The sequence below is a fragment of the Capricornis sumatraensis genome, chromosome 15 (assembly GCF_032405125.1).
Source record: "Capricornis sumatraensis isolate serow.1 chromosome 15, serow.2, whole genome shotgun sequence".
Lineage (NCBI taxonomy): Eukaryota > Metazoa > Chordata > Mammalia > Artiodactyla > Bovidae > Capricornis > Capricornis sumatraensis.
In genome coordinates, this window is record NC_091083.1 from 85,307,276 (window position 1) to 85,326,040 (window position 18,765).

General features: G+C 50.2%; 1 protein-coding gene across 1 annotated transcript in view; it reads left to right on the forward strand.

The window, feature by feature from the left end:
• Positions 1-16,291, forward strand: part of DOK5 (docking protein 5) — a 146,150-nt gene extending 129,859 nt beyond the window's left edge. The window contains exons 7-8 of the mRNA XM_068987372.1: positions 5,320-5,440; positions 15,888-16,291. Of these exons, the coding sequence (XP_068843473.1) occupies positions 5,320-5,440; positions 15,888-15,952 (186 nt within the window). The 3' untranslated portion in view covers positions 15,953-16,291. The remainder of the gene's footprint in view (positions 1-5,319; positions 5,441-15,887) is intronic.
• The last annotated feature ends 2,474 nt before the right edge of the window (positions 16,292-18,765 follow it).

The following is an 18,765-nucleotide window of genomic DNA, read 5'->3' on the forward strand; positions in this document are numbered from 1 at the left end:
TGGATGCCATGATCTTCGTTATCTGAATGTTGAGCTTTAGGCCAACTTTTTCGCTCTCCTCTTTCACTTTCATCAAGAGGCTTTTCAGCTCCTCTTCACTTTCTGCCATAAGGGTGGTGTCATCTGCATACACCCATTTAAACCATACAATCCAGTGGCGTTAATATAGTCACGGAGTTGTGAAAACATCAACACAGTCAGCTCCTGAACACTTCCGTCACCCAGGGAGAAGCCCGTCTCCTTGTCCATCGCCCACCCAGCCTCGGGCGGCCACCGGCACTCTCTCTCTGCGTTCGCCTGCCCTGGGTGTTGCATATAAATAGGATCATGTGCGATGTGGTCTTTCACAAGTGACTTCTGTCACTGAGCATCATGTGTTCAGCGTCTCCACGTTGTGGAGGGGGTGCCGGTGGCTCAGCGGTAAAGAAGCCACCTGCCGATGCAGGAGCGCGGGAGACACAGGTTCCATCCCTGGGTCGGGAAGCTCCCCTGGAGGAGAAATGGCACCCACTCCAGTGTTCTTGCCTGGAGAATCCTGTGGACAGGGGAGCCTGGAAGGCTACAGTCCATGGGATCGCAAAGAGTCGGACACGACTGAGCCTGACTGAGCATGCTTGTGGGTTGTGGCGCGTTTCAGGACTTCGTCACTTAAAAAAGAATCATGTATTTGGCAGGTCATGGTAGCAGCATGCTCAGTTACGGGACGTGGGGTCTAGCTCCCTGGCCGAGGATCTAGCCTGGCTCCGTGCGTCGAGAGCGGAGTCTTAGCCACTGGACCGCCTGGGAGCCCCGAGGATCTCTCCGTGCGTCGGGAGCAGAGTCTTAGCCGCTGGACCGCCGGGGAGCCCCGGGGATCTAACCTGGCTCGGTGCGTCGGGAGCGGAGTCTTAGCCGCTGGACCGCCCGGGAGCCCCGAGGATCTAGCCTGGCTCCGTGCGTCGGGAGCGGAGTCTTAGCTGCTGGACCGCCGGGGAGCCCCGGGGATCTAGCCTGGCTCCGTGCGTCGGGAGCGGAGTCTTAGCCGCTGGACCGCCGGGGAGCCCCCAGCACTTCATTCCTTTTTATGGCGGTCTGTCTCCTTTTTGTTTGCTTAGTTTATTCTCGTCTCTTTAGGAAGGGATGGTCCGTGGGAAGGGAGACTGGGAGGTTTAGACACGAGGGGGGACGTGCCCCGTGTCTCACCGCTCATCCGGAGCACAGCTGGGATGGGAACCCAGCTCTCCCACCCCATAATCCATCCCCAGCCACCCCCAGCGGCACAGAGCTACGCGTGTCCTTGAACCAGCTCCATCCGTCGATTGATTATCTCAGGCCACTGCGCAGCATCAGAGCTCACTCGGGCTGGGCGGGGAAGAGACCGCCACGCCTCCTGTTGTCTGGGGGAAAGTCTGGGTGGTGAAGTCCAAGAAGGTGTGTGTCTGTCACTCACGAAGCCGTGTCTTTCTCCCCTGGCGGGATCGTGAGCCGACGCTCTAGTAGGATGGATAAACGTGCTGGGCTGGACACCCTGCTTCTGCTCGTCACGTTAACGGCTAAGTACAGAGTGACACCGTCTCATCACCACGCTCTCCACAGCCCCGAGAACCACGCTACCGTGACCTGGGCCTAGACCTGCAGCAGGGATTCAGCCCAGGCTGCTTTGCTGGGCTGATCTGAGACTTGCTCCCTGCCCCCTGGGCAGGGCTGGGTTCTCTGGCCCATTGATCCCTCCATCCTGTGTGTGTTCAGTCTCTGGGGTCCCAGTCTGGTGTTGGGGAGACAGAGATGGAAGACGCAGTCTCGTGTTCTTGGAGTGTGTGCATGGGCTGCAAGAGGAGGCGGGCTGCCACCACAGACGAGCGAGATGGCCGCAGTGAGGACAGTGCTGTGCACGCTCAGCCGGGTCTGGCTCTGCGACCCCGTGGACCGTAGCCCGCCAGCCTCCTCTGTTCAGGGATTTCTCAGGCAAGAATGCTGGAGGGGGCTGCCATTTTCTCCTCCAGGGGGTCTTCCTCACCCAGGGATCGAACCTGCAACTCTTGTGTCTCCTGCGTCTCCTGAGTTGGCAGGCAGATTCTTTACCAGTTGAGCCACCATCTGGTAAGGGTGCCTGGTGTCATTCGTGGAGGAAGAGTGGTCAGGAGGTGGTTCCTGAGCCGCCTTCTGAAGGGCAGACAGCTGTTAGCCAGGTGAGGAGTCGGGGCAGTCCTCAGGCCTAGGAGTCAGCATTTGCTATAGTGGTGAGTGGGGTGTGGGCACCTGGGTGGGTGTAAATGGCGACTCGGCGTGTGGCTTGGGCCCGGCCATGGTGCAGAGGGGTGCAGAGGGGTGGCGAGCGGAAGTCAGAGGGTGGGTTCCCTGTGGCAGTGAGGCAGGGTGAGGGGGTGCCTTCTGACTGGGGCATCACTGCATGACTTCCCAAGTCTTCTCATGCTTCGAGAATGCAGACATTTTTGCAGTGTTAACTAAGAAGACTTTTCTTTGCACTTTCCTCCAAAGACAGTTAAAATGCCCCTTTCATAAAATTAGATGTTCCTTCAAAGGTCTGAGGAAGGAAGAGACCAGGCTTTGTTGGTATTCTCTTGACACGTGACATTCATGCCATTTTATTTCTGTTCCTAAGTAAGCGTTCTAAAAATAGAATCAGACCATGCTGGGCTGCAGAAGTATATTCACAGCAAAGTAGTGAGTAATTTGAAGTGATGGCTACTTCCCAAATATTTTCTTTATATTAAAAATATTGCTATCTTAACTATAATCCCTTTCTATTAAGAAAAGCAAATAATTGGTGCCTTGAATATTCAGTTCTTTTCCTCTCTTTATTTTCTTGTACTCCATGTTCATGAGGTTGAACGTCACCACATGTCGCTGCTAAACAGGTTTTTTTGTTTGTTTGTTTGGTTTTTATTTTTGCTGTTAAGCTTTGAGACTTTCATTTCTGTAGAAGCAGGAAAACAGCCCCAGAACTTTTCTACTAGCCTTTGTTTTCAACTTTTTACCTTTTTGATTTAATAGGACATGTTTAGGGAAAAAATGCCCCCACGAAATCTAGTGCTGTGTAATTACTTGGACACATTTAAGTAATTGTGCTACTGTGGTAAAGAGACAATTCAATCCATCACATGTAAAATACAAGACACGTAAATTAAAATAGTCTTTGGAAAGATGGTTACAATCTTTTTTTTAAGTCAGTCTCATTGGGCTTCCCTTTGGTAAAGAATCTGCCTGCAGTGCAGGAGACCTGGGTTTGATTCCTGGGTTGGGAAGATCCCCTGGAGAAGGAAATGGCAACCTACTCCAGTATTCCTGCCTAGAGAATCCCATGGACAGAAGACCCTGCCAGGCTGCTGTCCATGGGGTCACAAGAGCCGGACACAACAGCGAGTAAACCCCCACATCAACTCCAACGAGTTTTGGATTCCAGGGTGTGGAGTCTCGTATTATTTTGGCTTTATTGAGTGAATGTACAGATATTATGCCTGAGACTACTATGCTGATGAGATGTATAGAGCGGGGAGTTTTAAAAAAATCTTTGGTGGGCATTGCAGTTTATACTCATCATCATGATAGCGTCCTTTTCCCTGTGCCTGGCTTGTCTAGGCAGGTGCTAAGCAGGCATCACCTCACTGAACCCAAATGGATAAATATTTAATACCAGCTTTTCTCAGATGAGCAATTAAGGTGGCATTCCACTGGATAGAATGGTCTGTGACTCACTTTTCCTTAATGGGACAGTATGTCAGTGTTTCCTTTTCAGTTGACGTAAATCTGCCGTCCTCTGATTTGCAGTTGCCAAGTACTCCAGCGTGTCTGCAGTTGGCCAGGCCCCAAGACATGGAGGCTTACGTTGCCCCTGGTTTTCCATGAGTGCAGACTGTCTCCTAATGCCCATCCTTGTCTAAGTCCATCTATTTCTGGACACGTTTTTGTAAGACTGGGGTGGGTCATTTGATATTCAAGCAGCTCCGGGACATCAAAGAGTCACTTCTGTGTTATGACACAGTAAAAGTATGTCATATTTGCGTCCGGATCAGGGCTCGGGGCGGGGGCGCTGGACAGCTGCCTCAGACCACGCCCCACCCTCTCTTCTTCCTGCGCCATCCCTGTATGCCTCTGGTCACTCCCTGCTCGTCCTGCTAAGCTGTCTTCTCTCAGAATCATCCTCCAGTGTGGTTGGACAGACGACCTACTCCTCCCCGAGGACGTGGAGCCTCACATTGTATCTTTTAGGATGGGTCCTCTTAGATACTTGGAGCCAAAAGCCACCGCTTCCTCTTCCCCCTCAGTATCTGGAAGGATCAGGCGCTTGTGGGAGCAGCAGAGGCTTTCTTCTGCCGGTGATGGTGTGAGTGCTCAGTTTTGTCCGACTCTGCTGCCCCAGGGACTGTGGCCCGCTGGGCGCCTCTGTCAGTGGGATTCTTCAGGCAAGGATACTGGAGTGGGTTGCCATTTCCTTCTGCAGGGGTCTTCCTGACCCAGAGATGGAACCCGTGTTTCCTGCATCTCCGGGATTGGCTGGCGGATTCTTGACACTAGCGCCACCTGGGAAGTCCCATGCTAGTGCTAAAACCCGGCTCATATCAGCTTAGACTGAGAAGTAATGGGCTGGTATAAGTGAGAGGTCCTGGCCTAGCCTCTGGGTTCAGGTAGGAACCAAGGCCTGAGTGGAGCTTGTCAGGACTCTCCCTGGCCTTCTTCCTCAGAGTAGTGTCCACTGTCTGCCTTGTTCTTTCTTACTGTGCCAGGATAGACCCCGGCCCATCTCCTGTCCCCCCATCAACCCCCATGAGGAAGCGCCGACATTCAACTCCGGAAGTACCTCCTGGGTACTCACCGCCTCAGGGCATGCTCTAGACCCTGGGATTCAGCAATGACCGAAGCAGGCAAAACACCCTTAGCTTAGCTCTCCTGATTCTGTCTTCCACAAAAGTTCTAATAAATGTCCCCAGGGATTGTGTCTTACTGGCCTGACTCGGGTCCCTGGGCCACCCCAGAATCCGTAGTGGGGTCCACCCACCGTGACCACGTGGGTTGAGCTGAGTCGCGGGAAGTTCCCGCCCGGAAAAGCGATACGCTGCTGCCAATGTGCGAAGAATGCGCGCTGCCAAGTCAGCAAAGCGACAGCCGTGCTCCCCGACGGGCCAGCCCACCGGCTCCAGATGGCGGACTCCGCGGCCCTCTATCTCCCCGGGTGGGGCTCCGTGGGTGGAGGGCTCCCGGGTGGATCTCTCGGGGTGGGGCTCCCGGGTGGATCTCCCCTGGTGCCTCTCCTCGGCGGGGGCTCCCCGGGTCGGCCCTCGCAGCCCCGGCTTGCTGACTTGCGCTGTTCCTCCGTCGCAGCTCCAGGTGAAGATGAGCGAGCGGGCCGCCTCGCTGAGCAACATGGTGCCTCTGCCTCGCAGCGCCTACTGGCAGCACATCACCCGGCAGCACAGCACCGGGCAGCTGTACCGCCTGCAAGGTGAGCGGGGCGGGGCGGGGCGCCGCGGCGGGGGCGTGGCTCCGGGGGTCTCGGGGCGGGGCGGGGCGGGGCTGCGGGGCGGGGCGGGGCGTGGCTCCGGGGTGGGCGGGGCTCCGGGGCGGAGCGGGGCGCGGCGGGGCGGGGCGGGGCTCCGGGCGTGACGGCGGTCCGGGCGTGACGGGGGCGGGGCGTGACCGGGGCTGGGCGGGGCTCCGGGGCGGAGCGGGGCGCTGCGGGGCGCGGCGGGGCGGGGCGGGGCGGGGCGGGGCGGGGCTCCGGGCGTGACGGGGCTCCGGGGCGGGGCGGGGCGCCCTCCCCACGCTGCATCATACCCGCAGGTTAGTCCCCTTCCCCCCAGAGCCCCGGGCTTCTGAGGCAGGGGCCATGGGCTCCATCCCTAGTCAGGGCCCTGAGACCCCGCCTGTCATGCGGGGAGGACAAAATTGAAACATCCTCAGGGCAATCTGGACAGAGGAAATGTCACATGAAGGAGACACTCATTTTACAATTATTGTAACTAACCTAACTCCCTTTCAAAACGAGTAGGCGTTCATCAGAAATGACTGAAGACTGAAAGGCTTGCCAGGGCCCTGACGGTGTAGTAAGATTTTTTAAAATCTGAAGTTTAGAGCAGGTGTTTTAGATGCTGTTAGCGTATGGTTTCTGTGCTTCTTGGGTTTATGTAGCTACCTCTGACAATGTCTGCATCTGTTTGCAACAAAGAAAACAACTCTGTTTTCCAGCATATAGACACGACTTCTTCAACCATAACAACAGAAAATGCAAATCTACCTGCATGCAAAAAGCCCATATTATGGTTGGAAAACCATAAATAGCTGAAAGAGTCTGGAATCATCACCAAGGACTAGTGACCCACTAATTCCAGTAAAACAGTGGTGATAATGTTATCTCTAGACACGGAGCAGAACAGCACAAAAATCACCACAAAGGAGGAAAATCACTTTTGAGAAGTTTGCGTTGTTTTTGTCAAATATAGTAAGTCACAGACCAAATGGCTCATCAGAATCAGACTTGGGTTTATTTGATAAGCCTTTATATTTCAGTTCAGTTCAGTTGCTCAGTCGTGTCCGACTCTTTTCGACCCCACGAATCAGAGCACGCCAGGCCTCCCTGTCCATCACCAATTCCCAGAGTTTACTCAAGCTCCTGTCCATAGAGTCAGTGATGCCATCCAGCCATCTCATCCTCTGTCGTCCCCTTCTCCTCCTGCCCCCAATCCCTCCCAGCACCAGAGTCTTTTCCAATGAGTCAACTCTTCGCATGAGGAGGCCAAAGTACTGGAATTTCAGCTTTAGCATCAGTCCTTCCAAAGAAAACCCAGGGCTGATCTCCTTCAGAGCTAACTGGTTGGATCTCCTTGCAGTCCAAGGGACGCTCAAGAGTCTTCTCCAACACCACAGTTCAAAAGCAGCAATTCTTCGGTGCTCAGCTTTCTTCACAGTCCAACTCTCACATCCATACATGACCACTGGAAAAACCATAACCTTGACTAGATGGACCTTAGTCGGCAAAGTAATGTCTCTGCTTTTGAATATGCTATCTAGGTTGGTCATAATTTTCCTTCCAAGGAGTAAGCGTCTTTTAATTTCATGGCTGCAGTCACCATCTGCAGTGATTTTGGAGCCCAAAAAAATAAAGTCTGACACCGTTTCCACTGTTTCCCCATCTATTTCCCATGGAGTGATGGGACTGGATGCCATGATCTTCGTTTTCTGAAGGCTGAGCTTTAAGCCAACTTTTTCACTCTCCTCTTTCACTTTCATCAAGAGGCTTTTTAGTTCCTCTTCACTTTCTGCCACAAGGGTGGTGTCATCTGCATATCTGAGGTTATTGATATTTCTCCCAGCAATCTTGATTCCAGCTTGTGTTTCTTCCAGCCCAGCGTTTCTCATGATGTACTCTGCATAAAAGTTAAATAAGCAGGGTGACAATATACAGCCTTGATGTACTCCTTTTCCTATTTGGAACCAGTCTGTTGTTCCATGTCCAGTTCTAACTGTTGCTTCCTGACCTGCATACAGATTTCTCAAGAGGTAGGTTAGGTGGTCTGGTATTCCTATCTCTTGAAGAATTTGCCACAGTTTATTGTGATCCATACAGTCAAAGGCTTTGGCATAGTCAATAAAGCAGAAATAGATGTTTTTCTGGAACTCTCTTGCTTTTTCCATGATCCAGCAGATGTTGGCAATTTGATCTCTGGTTCCCCTGCCTTTTCTAAAACCAGCTTGAACATCTGGAAGTTCGCGGTTCATGTCCTACTGAAGCCTGGCTTGGAGAATTTTGAGCATTACTTTACTAGTGTGTGAGATGAGTGCAATTGTGCAGTAGTTTGAGCATTCTTTGGCATTGCTTTTCTTTGGGATTGGAATGAAAACTGACCTTTTCCAGTCCTGTGGCCACTGCTGAGTTTTCCAAATTTGCTGGCATATTGAGTGTAGCACTCTCACAGCATCATCTTTCAGGATTTGAAATAGCTCAACTGGAATTCCATCACCTCCACTAGCTTTGTTCACAGTGATGCTTTCTAAGGCCCACTTGTCTTCACATTCCAGGCTGTCTGGCTCTAGGTGAGTGATCACACCATCTGTGATTATCTTGGTCATGAAGATCTTTTTTGTACAATTCTTCTTTGTATTCTTGCCACGTCGTCTTAATATCTTCTGCTTCTGTTAGGTCCATACCATTTCTGTCCTTTATCGAGCCCATCTTTGCATGAAATGTTCCTTTGGTTTGTGTTGTTTTTGTCAAATATAGAAAGTCACAAACCAAACGGTTCATCAGAATCGGACTTGGGTTTATTCAATAAGCCTTTATGTTTCAGTTCAGTTTATATTTAGGTTTGTTATTTATTATTTTTATAACAACACTCAAAAGTAACAAGATTCAGGCAGACTTTGGATATATATTAGCTTCCCTGGTGGCTCAGAGGGTAGAGCATCTGCCTGCAGTGCAGGAGACCCGGGTTCGATCCCTGGGTCAGGAAGATCCCCTGAAGAAGGAAATGGCAACCCCTCCAATTTTCTTACCTGGAGAATCCGATGGACGGAAGAGCCGGGTGGGCTACTGTTCACAGGTGGCTAACTGAGCGACTTCACTTTCACTTTTGGTTCCAGACCATCGCAGTAAGGAGAATATTGCGATAAAGCGAGTCACACGGATTTTTTTGGCTTCCCAGTGCTTATTAAAGTTATGTTTACACTAGCCTATGGTCTATTAAGTGTGCAACAGCTTGTATGTCTAAAAAGATGTACATACTTTAATTCAAAAACACTTTATTGCTAAAAAATGCTAACCATCATGTAAGCCTTTGGTGGGTCGTAATAGTAACATCAAACATAACCAATCACAGGTCATCAAAACAAGTATAATAATGAACAAGCTGAAGATACTTCGAGAATTACCCCAAAATGTGACAAAAAGACATGAAGTGAGCAGGTGCTGTTGGAGAAATGGTACCAACAGATTTACTCAGCATAGGATCGCCACAAAGCTGCCATTTAAAAAATATATAGGGACTTCCCTGGCCATCCGTTGGTTAAGAACTGGCACTGCCTCCTCTGTAGGGCCGTGGGTCTGATCCCTGGTTGGGGAACTGGGATCCCGAATGCTGCATGATGAGGCCCAAGAATAATCAAAATAAATTTTAAAAAGTTAACAGAATGCAATATCTGTAAAGCATAATGCAGTGAAGCAGAAAATGAGGCCTGCCTGCATCCCTGTAAAATTAGGTCCAAGTTTATTGGTATAGATTTTACAAATGAGCACAGTAGTAGTACTTGCAAGACAGTAATTTAAAGCTAGTGATTGCTTCGTTTCTGATGAAATAAATTCCAGTGATAATAAGAAAAAAAGAGCCATGGAATTCCTGCAGAGATGATGGATTATTAGACTTTGTGACTGGTAATTTTATAGGCTTTAGAAGGTGAAATATCAATGAAATATCCTATTATCTTTTCTGTGCACGAGAATAGCATTATAGCTTCAGTGATTTTTTTCTTTATGTTTTGTATCAATTATTTCATCAAATTATTTGTTTTCACGTGCTTTTGCTACCTGTGTAGGAATTAATGTAAATGTTTTATTTTGATACTCGGTTTATAACCAGCGTTTCCGAGATAGAACCTCATCAGCATGTTCTATGTAGATTTGTCTGTTTTGTCTTGGGATTGCTTTCTAGTCACCAGTATTCACTGAGATACAGTGCTGATATGTGCTGTGTATGTATTGAATAGCTTGGAAACTCAATTTACCACTAAAATAGATAGATTTATTTTTTTGATAGATTTTTAAAAATGTTCAGACTACATAAAATTGTCTCACGTCTCAGGGGTGGTCATTCACACGACGAATAACTGGGAAACGTTCATCTGTCCCGCCTATGAGGCTCCCGGTGGCTCAGCGGTAGAGGCCGAGACACGGTTCCACCCTGGGCTGGGAAGATGCCCTGGAGGAGGAATGGCGCCCCAGTGGATGGCGCCCCGCTCGAGGATTCTTGATGAGAAGCCCGTGGACAGAGGAGCCTGGCGGGCTCTAGTCCCTGCGGTCTTAGAGAGACAGGACTGAGCAACTGAGCGCGCGCGCACGCATCCCACCCGCCGCACCCGCCGAGAGTCCTCCCTCCTGCCCACCCCGGGGCGGGGAAGGGACTGGGGAAATGAGCAGCCTCGTGCCCTGTGTGTCGCATGATGAGATCACACAGTGCCTCGTAGCTTGCTCTGCTGGTAGCCATGAGTTGTAATTCCTCTGGCCAGCTCACCTACCCTAGTGTATTTCGGATTGAGTTTTGTCTGGCAGATCCAGCGGCGAGCCTGGAAACCACGCAGACCTTTATGAGGGAGTTTATCCGAGGGTTTGGGAAAGTTTCCTCTCCAAATTCGGTGCTAGCGCGCCCCCTGCTGGTCACGTTTGGACTTACCGCTGTGTTACTGCCGTCGGCGAGCAGAGGAGCGTGCTGGTCTGGCGCGCCCGCCCGCGCCCCCTAAGAGGTGTTCCTCCATCTTCGCTGCTTCCTGCTCCCCATTTTCCAGTTTCAAAACTAAATTCTCTTCCCTGCTTAGGCATTTACAGAATGAACATGTGAGGTTCATCGTGAGAATTGGGAAAAAAATACATGAAATAGAAGCACTCAGCGGTATGCTGAGCCCCGTGTTCACAGGCTGCTCCTAAGAATTCATTGTATAAAACGAGTCACCTTTTCCCAGTTGTCTTCTATGTTGTCCTGACCCTGGTTGATATCACCCTCCTCCAAAAAGTACTAGAGTCCAATAACTGGGGGCAAAATCAGTCTTTTGTTCTCTCAGCCTTGTCCGACTCTTTGTGACCCCGCGGACTGCAGCTCGCCAGGCCTCCCTGTCCATCACCAACTCCCGGAGCTTGCTCAAAGTCATGTCCATTGAGTCGGTGGTGCCATCCAACCATCTCATCCTCTGTCGTCCCCTTTCCTCCCACCTTCCATCTTTCCCAGCATCAGGGTCTTTTCCAGTGAATCAGTTCTTCCCATCAGGTGGCCAAAGGACTGGAGCTTCAGCTTCAGCATCAGTCCTTCCAATGAATACTCAGGACTGATTTCCTTTAGAATGGACTGGTTTGTGCTACATGTTGAATTCTTTAGGAGATTCAGAGAGCAAATCAATATTTTCAAGACTCTGAGATGTCCTGAGGTAGAAAATAAATCTGTTTAATCCTGGTTAAGCCAGGGCTCTGTAAATTTGAACATGCAGTCTTCTCTCTCCTTTTTTTTATATAAACTAACATTAATATACAACTAGCAAAGTGCCAGATTTGTTCCTTTCAAGGGAGACAGGACATGCTCACTGAATCTAAAAGCTACTGCTTTTTGAGGACCTACTGTGTTCCTGTCTTTGCACTAGGAACTTAACATGGAGGTAGTCACGTCTGATTCCTCTGTGACCACATGAACTGTGGTCTGCCAGGCTCCTCTGTCCCTGGGATTTCCCAGGCAAGGATACCGGAGTGGGTTGCCATCCCTTCTTCAGGGGATCTTCCTGACCAAGGAATTGAACCTGGGTCCCCTGTACTGCAGGCAGTCTTTTGTATTGCAGATGATCTCTCGTATTGCAGTCAGACTCGTTCTGACTGAGCCACTAGGAAAGCCAGAACATGATCTCGTTTAGACTGCAGAGCAGCCGCCTGGGAGTATTCTATTCCCCCGTGCAGCTAAGACACAGAATTTGTAGTAATGTGTCCAGGATCACGTGTGTCGTGGAGCTGAGGCTTTCATCTCTCCATTCATTCACTGTTTGATAAATGTTAGTTGAGCGTCTATTTTATGCTGAGCATTATGCTGGGTGATGGAGCCACACGGGGGCTGCTACACAGGCTTGTTTCTGCCTCCTGCAGGTTATAGTCAGAAGGAGAGCCACAGTCAACAATTACACACGCATATTTCATTTCAAATTCGGTCCGTGTCATACTGGAAAGAAAGTGTTTGTAGTGGAGAATGGTAGAGCAGAGTTGTTGCCAGTTTGGGGAAGAAGGTCACAAAGGGACTTCTTTAGAGGGGCTGCACCAGTTACCCCAAGACCTGGGATCTGGAAAGAAGAAGAGCCTATGGGGAAAAGCGTTATCCACAGAGAAATCGACTTCTGCAAGGGCCCTGGTGCGGGAAGGAGCTCGGATTTTCAAAGAACAGAAAGGAAGAGGTGTGGCTGGTGCATAAAGGCTTTTAGGAGAGAGCCGGGTGTGTCCAGCTTCTTGGCAATGCTCTTCTTAAACTCCCTCACCTCCTTCTTTAAGTTAACATCTTAGGAATTTTGCCCTTAATCCTAAGGTGCTCCATTTCTCAATATGTTTAGAACCCTTCTGTAGAAATTGCCTCTGAAAAGAGCGTCCCTTGTTTCAAAGCAAAAATGAGAAAAACATAGGCACTTATATCACTGATCTGGCGTGATGTGATTTGGGATATTCGTGGGAAGTCAAGGAGCCGCATCAGATGTCTGTGCCGCTCTGCGGGTGCCTCTCTGCCGCCTTTCCTGGCTCAGCTGGCAGCGGTTAGAGTTGGCCAGAGACTCCACTTCAGTGAAGGCAGAACTGAGACCCTTGGAGGTCCGCACTCAGTGAGATCACGTGGCCACCGGGCGGATGGACTGACATTAGAACTGCAGGGTTCTGACTGCTGGGTAGGGGTCTTTCTTTCATTGTATATGCTTGCCTTTGGGTGGAAATTCTGCCACTGCGGGTGTTTCCAAAGTGAATACCGAGTGATGGAAATAACTCCTCCAGAGGGTCGGTTCCAGGTTGTGCAATTTACGTTTTTATCTTAAGGAGAATAGATTTTTTTGAGCAAGTGGTTGCTTTGGGGGGCTTAACCTTGGGTTTTCTTTCTTTTTAAAAGTTTTCCTTTTATTGAAGTATGGCTGGTCTACAATGCTGCATCTATTTCTGCTCTACAGCAAAGTGATCCAGTCATACATATATGTATACATTCAGTTACACACACACATACACACACACACACGCACACACATATGTGTGCCAAGTCGCTTCAGTCGTCTCCAACTCTCTGCAGCCCGCCAGGGCTCTGTCCATGGGATTCTCCAGGCAAGAATGCTGGAGTGGGTGCCATGCCCTCCTCCAGGGGGTCTTCCCGACCAGGGATCGAGCCAGGTCTCCATGCCTCCTGCACTTGCAGGCAGGTTCCTTCGGCCCTGGCGCCTGTGCCTTCGTTTAACACTCTTTTCCATCACGCGTCACAGTGTCGACTCTAGCCCCCGTGCGGTGCAGCAGGGCCTTGTCTGTCCCTCCTGGATAGAACAGTTGCCTCTGCTCGTCCCGAACTCCCATCCGTCCGTCCCCCAGCCCCTCCCCCTTGACGACCACCGTCTGTTCTCTATAATGTTCTCTCATCTAGTAAGAGAGAAGTAGGTTAAGATCCGAGCAAATTAGAGAGACGACAGACAAACCGGGGTCTCACACTCGCATGTCTGTAGGGGCCACGGGGACAAGCCAGTGTGGCGTGGTGGGCTCCCTGGTGAAAATGGCAGGGAGAGCGCAGGCCGAGGGGACTGGCCTTCAGCCCGTGTGCAGTCACCCAATGTCGACAAGGAATTCCGCCTGCTCTGTGCCCCGTGCAGGCCAGAGGACAGGGCTTGGCACAGAGAGGGCGCACAGGCCAGTGCCAGCTTGTGACCTCTGTGTGTGACCTTTGCACGCGTTTGTGTGTGTGTGTTGGAAGGAGAATTGAATTCATGTGTAGGAAGGAGTGATCTCTAGTGACTGGGATATTTTGATATCCTGACTTCTCTAATAGTCACTGCTACATGTCCCAGTGACTGTATGACTATAAACTACTGTATATAGTTTTCTTATGGTTCAGATTTGAGGCTTGGAACTGTCTGAATCCACGACTTTCCTGGTGGCTCAGAGGGTAAGGCGTCTGCCTCCAATGCGGGAGACCGGGGTTCGATCCCTGGGTCGGGAAGATCCCCTGGAGAAGGAAATGGCAACCCACTCCGGTATTCTTGCCTGGAGAATCCCATGGACGGAGGAGCCTGGTAGGCTACAGTCCATGGGGTCGCAAAGAGTCAGACACGACTGAGCGACTTCACCTCACCTCACCTCGCGATTTCTTACGGCAGAAAGCGCCTAGCCTGGGCCGTGCTGCAGCCCAGGGCTGCTGGGATAAGGAGACGAGCCGAGGGCGTAGGGCCCGCGCCGCCGCGAGCCTTCCTGCTCCGCCCAGCTTGCTTTCGGAGCGCGCACTGGTGGGGCGGGCGTGCTCCGCCGAGCCGGGGAGCCATTTCCCGGGGTTGCTAGACTGGCTTGATCTGCAGGTTTGGTTGCAGGAAGTCTGAACTGCAGTGTAGGTTTTCCTTTGTTCTCTTCTGAGGGCTCTTCCCCTGATCTGCGTCGTAAATTCCTTTGCATGTGGTAACCCTTGGTCGCTTAATGTAACGAGCCCACTCCCTGGAAAAGACCCTGATGCTGGGAAAGATGGAAGGCAGGAGGAGAAGGGGGCGACAGGGGATGAGATGGCTGGAGGGCATCACTGATGCAATTGACTTGAACCTGAGCAAATTCCGGAAGATAGGGAAGGACCGCGGGGCCTGGCAGGCACAGTTCCTGGAGTCGCGGAGTCGACTCAGCAACTGGGCAGCAACAGCCCTTGGCCAGCAGATGGCGGTAGAACGCCTCTCGTGCTCATCAGATCAGGCGCTCCGGCCGCAAGAAACGGCCAACCGGCCTCCTGGGCAGTCCAGCTGCCGACTGTTCCTGTTCACAACCTTTCACGGGAGCGTTCACGCCCATTCCTTACAGATTAACTGGTTGCTGTCGTGCTGCTGGCAGTGGAGTTACGTAGGCGCTGCAAGACCACGCAGCCTGCAGTCTAAAATGTCTCATGTCTGGCCTTTATAAAGCTCGCCAGCCCCTGTCCTGTATCATGAAGGGGACTCACAGTGGCCTCGTGCGACTCTTCCTGGCCTGGCCCTCCTGACGTCTGCATTGTCCTTGGTCTGGAACTCACACCTGAAGTAATAAAGTCTGTCTGGCTTTTAAGAGGCCCTCCTTTACTGCAGGTTCTCCTAGGAATGAACACAGTACCGTCTTATTTCTGGTCTGGTTTCCAAAGGGTGTCCTCGCCGAAAGATTCCCCAGTCTTTTGACTGGATCTCGTCTTCCCTAAATCTTTTGGCGGTAGGAGTTAGTTCGTAAAGTATTGAGGAGGCGGTTGCCCCTAGTTGCTCCTGGTTTGACCGCCTTGTTGCTTAGTCGATAAGTTGTCTCCACTTCTTTGCGACCCCTTGGAATGTAACTCACCAGGCTCCTCTGTCCCTGGGATTTCCCAGGCAAGATTACTGGACCGGGCTACCATTTCCTTCTCCAAGGGATCTTTCCGACCCAGGGATGGGACCCGTGTCACCTGAATTGGCAGGAGGGTTCTTTACCACTGAGCCACCTGGGAAGCCTGGTTTGCACATAGCCAGTGCAAAGGCCCGGAGAAGGCAATGGCACCCCACTCCAGCCCTCTTGCCTGGAAAATCGCATGGACAGAGGAACCTGGTAGGCTGCAGTCCATGGGGTCGTAAAGAGTCAGGCATGACTGAGCGACTTCACTTTGACTTTTCACTCTCATGCACTGGAGAAGGAAATGGCAACCCACTCCAGTGTTCTTGCCTGGAGAATCCCAGGGACGGGGGAGCCTGGTCGGCTGCCGTCTGTGGGGTCGCACAGAGTCGGACACGACTGAAGCAACTTAGCAGCAGCAGCTGCCGTGCAAAGGCCACATGCCAGTGATATATTAACCACGGTGTCTTTCAGGACTCTCCTTTGCATATCCTTGTGAGTAGCCTCTGGGGGGGGGGGGGACATTCTGTATCCTGTTATTTATTTCTGTTATACAGAAACTTGTGATGAGCTAACCTGGTTGTGGTTGCAACTGCTGATTTTAAAATCTCTCTTGGAAAAGGTGTCACCAGCCCTCTGAAGCTTCATCGAACAGAGACTTTTCCCACCTACCCGTCTGAGCACTGACGGCCTGGCGTGAGCCGTGTCAGCCACAAACCCACCCGGACGGACAGAGGGCGCCCGGGAAGCCATGCCAGAAAGCAGCTCCGCGTCCTGCCTACCTGTGTGGTCCTTGGGACACTCTGCAATACTCTTTTTCTTTTTTCCTGTCTTTGTTTTTTCCCCTTTCTTTCTTAAAGAAAAAAAAAATTAGCACACTTGAAACCTGCTCCATAGATACCGACTTTGTGTTCCCTCATTTACGGCTGTGGTTTTCTACTGTAGACACCGTGTCCCCTGCACCTCCCTGAATTTACGCTTTTGCGGATTCTTGTGATTTATTTTCCTTCTGAGTGTTCCGATTGTATGACAGTACTGACAATAAAATGGCTCTTAATTACTTGTTATTTGTTTTACCATATTCCTCAGTCATTCATATTATCGTTCTGCTTAGCTATGGGCCGTCATGTGCTTTGACTCAGTATATGACCTGTTACGTTAAGAAGTCACCCTCCCAAGCACCCTTTATATTAGTAACCAGTGTTGCAATTTCTTACACCATCTCCCCTCTCCCTCCCTTTTAAGAAAGCTTTTATTTTGTTCCGTGTACCTTCCAAAACGTTTAAAAATAAAAGCCATTCTTCACCCATACGGTCTGGGGCTTCTGGCTATATGACTTTCTGCATCTCCAGCGTGTCTGAAGGTGTGTGAATATCTTCCTTGTGAACCCCGAGCATCGCGTCTGATAGAGTCCAACCGTGTGTGTTTGTTCACTCATTCACTCAGCTGTCTGCTGAGCATCTGCTCGCCCCAGGCCTCTTGTGAGGCAAAGTCAGGAGACGAAGAGATAAAAGGCACAGCCTCTGTCACCAAGGACCTTACATGCGGAGGAGCATGACGAGGAAATAAGGACATAATTCCAGTACCGTGTGGCATCTGCTAAATGGGCCCCGGAAGTTATGTGCTTCTAAAGAGACGGTCACTCTGCTCCCTAGACTTTCCCACTGGGAGAACGCCAGATGGGAATTGAGTCTTGTGAGCTTCTGAGGTTAAAATTGCTGTAAAGCTGTATAAGGGGTGGGGTCTGTCTTCGTCTCAACTCAATTCTCAGTAGCGTTGCCAGATAAAATATGGGATGAAATTAAATTTGAATTTCAGATACACAATGAATAATTTTTTTAGCATACATGTACTGCATGGGATGTGATTATACTTAAATATGTCCGTTGTCTATCTTAGATTAAAACTTGACTGGGTGGTCTCTATTTTTCCTTGCTAAATTTGGCAGTCCTATTTCCCAGACCCTAGAACGTAGCTCATGCTTGAGAAGTATACATTGAACCCATGGATAGAGGAATAAACCCTGATCCTTGGGATGGAATTCTTTCTACAATGGGAAGCAAATTAACATTGATTTGCATGTGTTCTCAGTGCCAGGCACAGGGCTCGGGGCCTTGCAAAATGATTATTTTCACTAAGGAGGAAAAAAGTGTTTTTGCGAAGTCCCAAGAATGCTCCTTCCAAAAAGTGCATAATTTCCTAAAATGGAGATTGGCCAATGAAACCCCAAAGGTCTCGCTGAAATCCCGCCTTGGTCTGAGGTGGTTGGGGTTTCCAAGGACGCTGCTGGTTGGGATGTGTTTTTCTCAGGGGTGGAGAAGCCTGGAGGAGGAGGGTTAAGTTCAGCTGAGAATTAATTAGCGGGTTAGGGACACAGAAACGGTTTCGCGCTGATGGCTTTGCTGGGACGCCCTTGGGTTCTGTGCCCTCTCCCCATCCTTCTAGTTCACCCTGCTTCTCCCAGATGGATTTCTGTTCATCTTCTAAGAATTTGGTTGCCACACAGGCTTGATAATTCGCTCACTGTTCATTTTTCCTGACTCTATCTGGCTCTTTTTTTTTTTTTTCTTGTTGAAAACTATCTCATAAGAGGTTCTCCCTGATTCCCAAGGCCTTGGCAGCCAGCATGGGGGATTAAGTTAAAGAAGTAGATAAAGGAAATGGAATTAAGGAAATAATTATAATTTTAATGAAGTCAGGATCGCTGAAGCAAGTCTACAGCTAATGAGTGTGGGAAGAAATGTTGCTGGATGTGGTTAGCTGTGAGCCAGAGACTCAGGACTTTTTCAAAATAGAAACACATTGACAAAAAGGAGTTAGAGTTCTACTAGAGCCTCCTAACAGCCTCTACCTACCCTCTCTGCTATTCTTAGAGCTTTACTTGTGTTCTTACTTAATTCAATCCTCAGCAGCTCCACGAGGTAAGTATAATTATTGTTCCTGTTTAACAGATGAGAAACGGATCCTTAAGGAGTTTAAATAATCTAAAAATATGCCTAGGATCTCTTAGCTCTGTTAAAAGATAAACCGAGGCAGATTAAAAGAGTTTATATGAGGGACTCACCTGGTGAGCCAGTAGTTAAGGCTCCGGCTCCCACCGCACGGGGTGTGGGCTCGAACCCTCATCAGGGAACTAGGATCCTACATACCCGAGGCATGGCTTAAAAAAAAAAAAAAAAAGTTTATTTGAGTGTCCATCTCTTGGGATTGGGCAACGCCAAACCAAAAATAGTTAGAAGAGCTCCACGGAGAGAATCAGTTCAGTTCAGTCCTGTCCGACTCTTTGCGACCCCATGAATCACAGCATGCCAGGCCTCCCTGTCCATCACCAACTCCCAGAGTTCACTCAGACTCACGTCCATCGAGTCGGTGATGCCATCCAGCCATCTCGTCCTCTGTCGTCCCCTTCTCCTCCTGCCCCCAATCCCCCCCAGCATCAGAGTCTTTTCCACTGAGTCAGCTCTTCTTTTATAGAGAATACTTGGAGGCAAAGCAAGGAA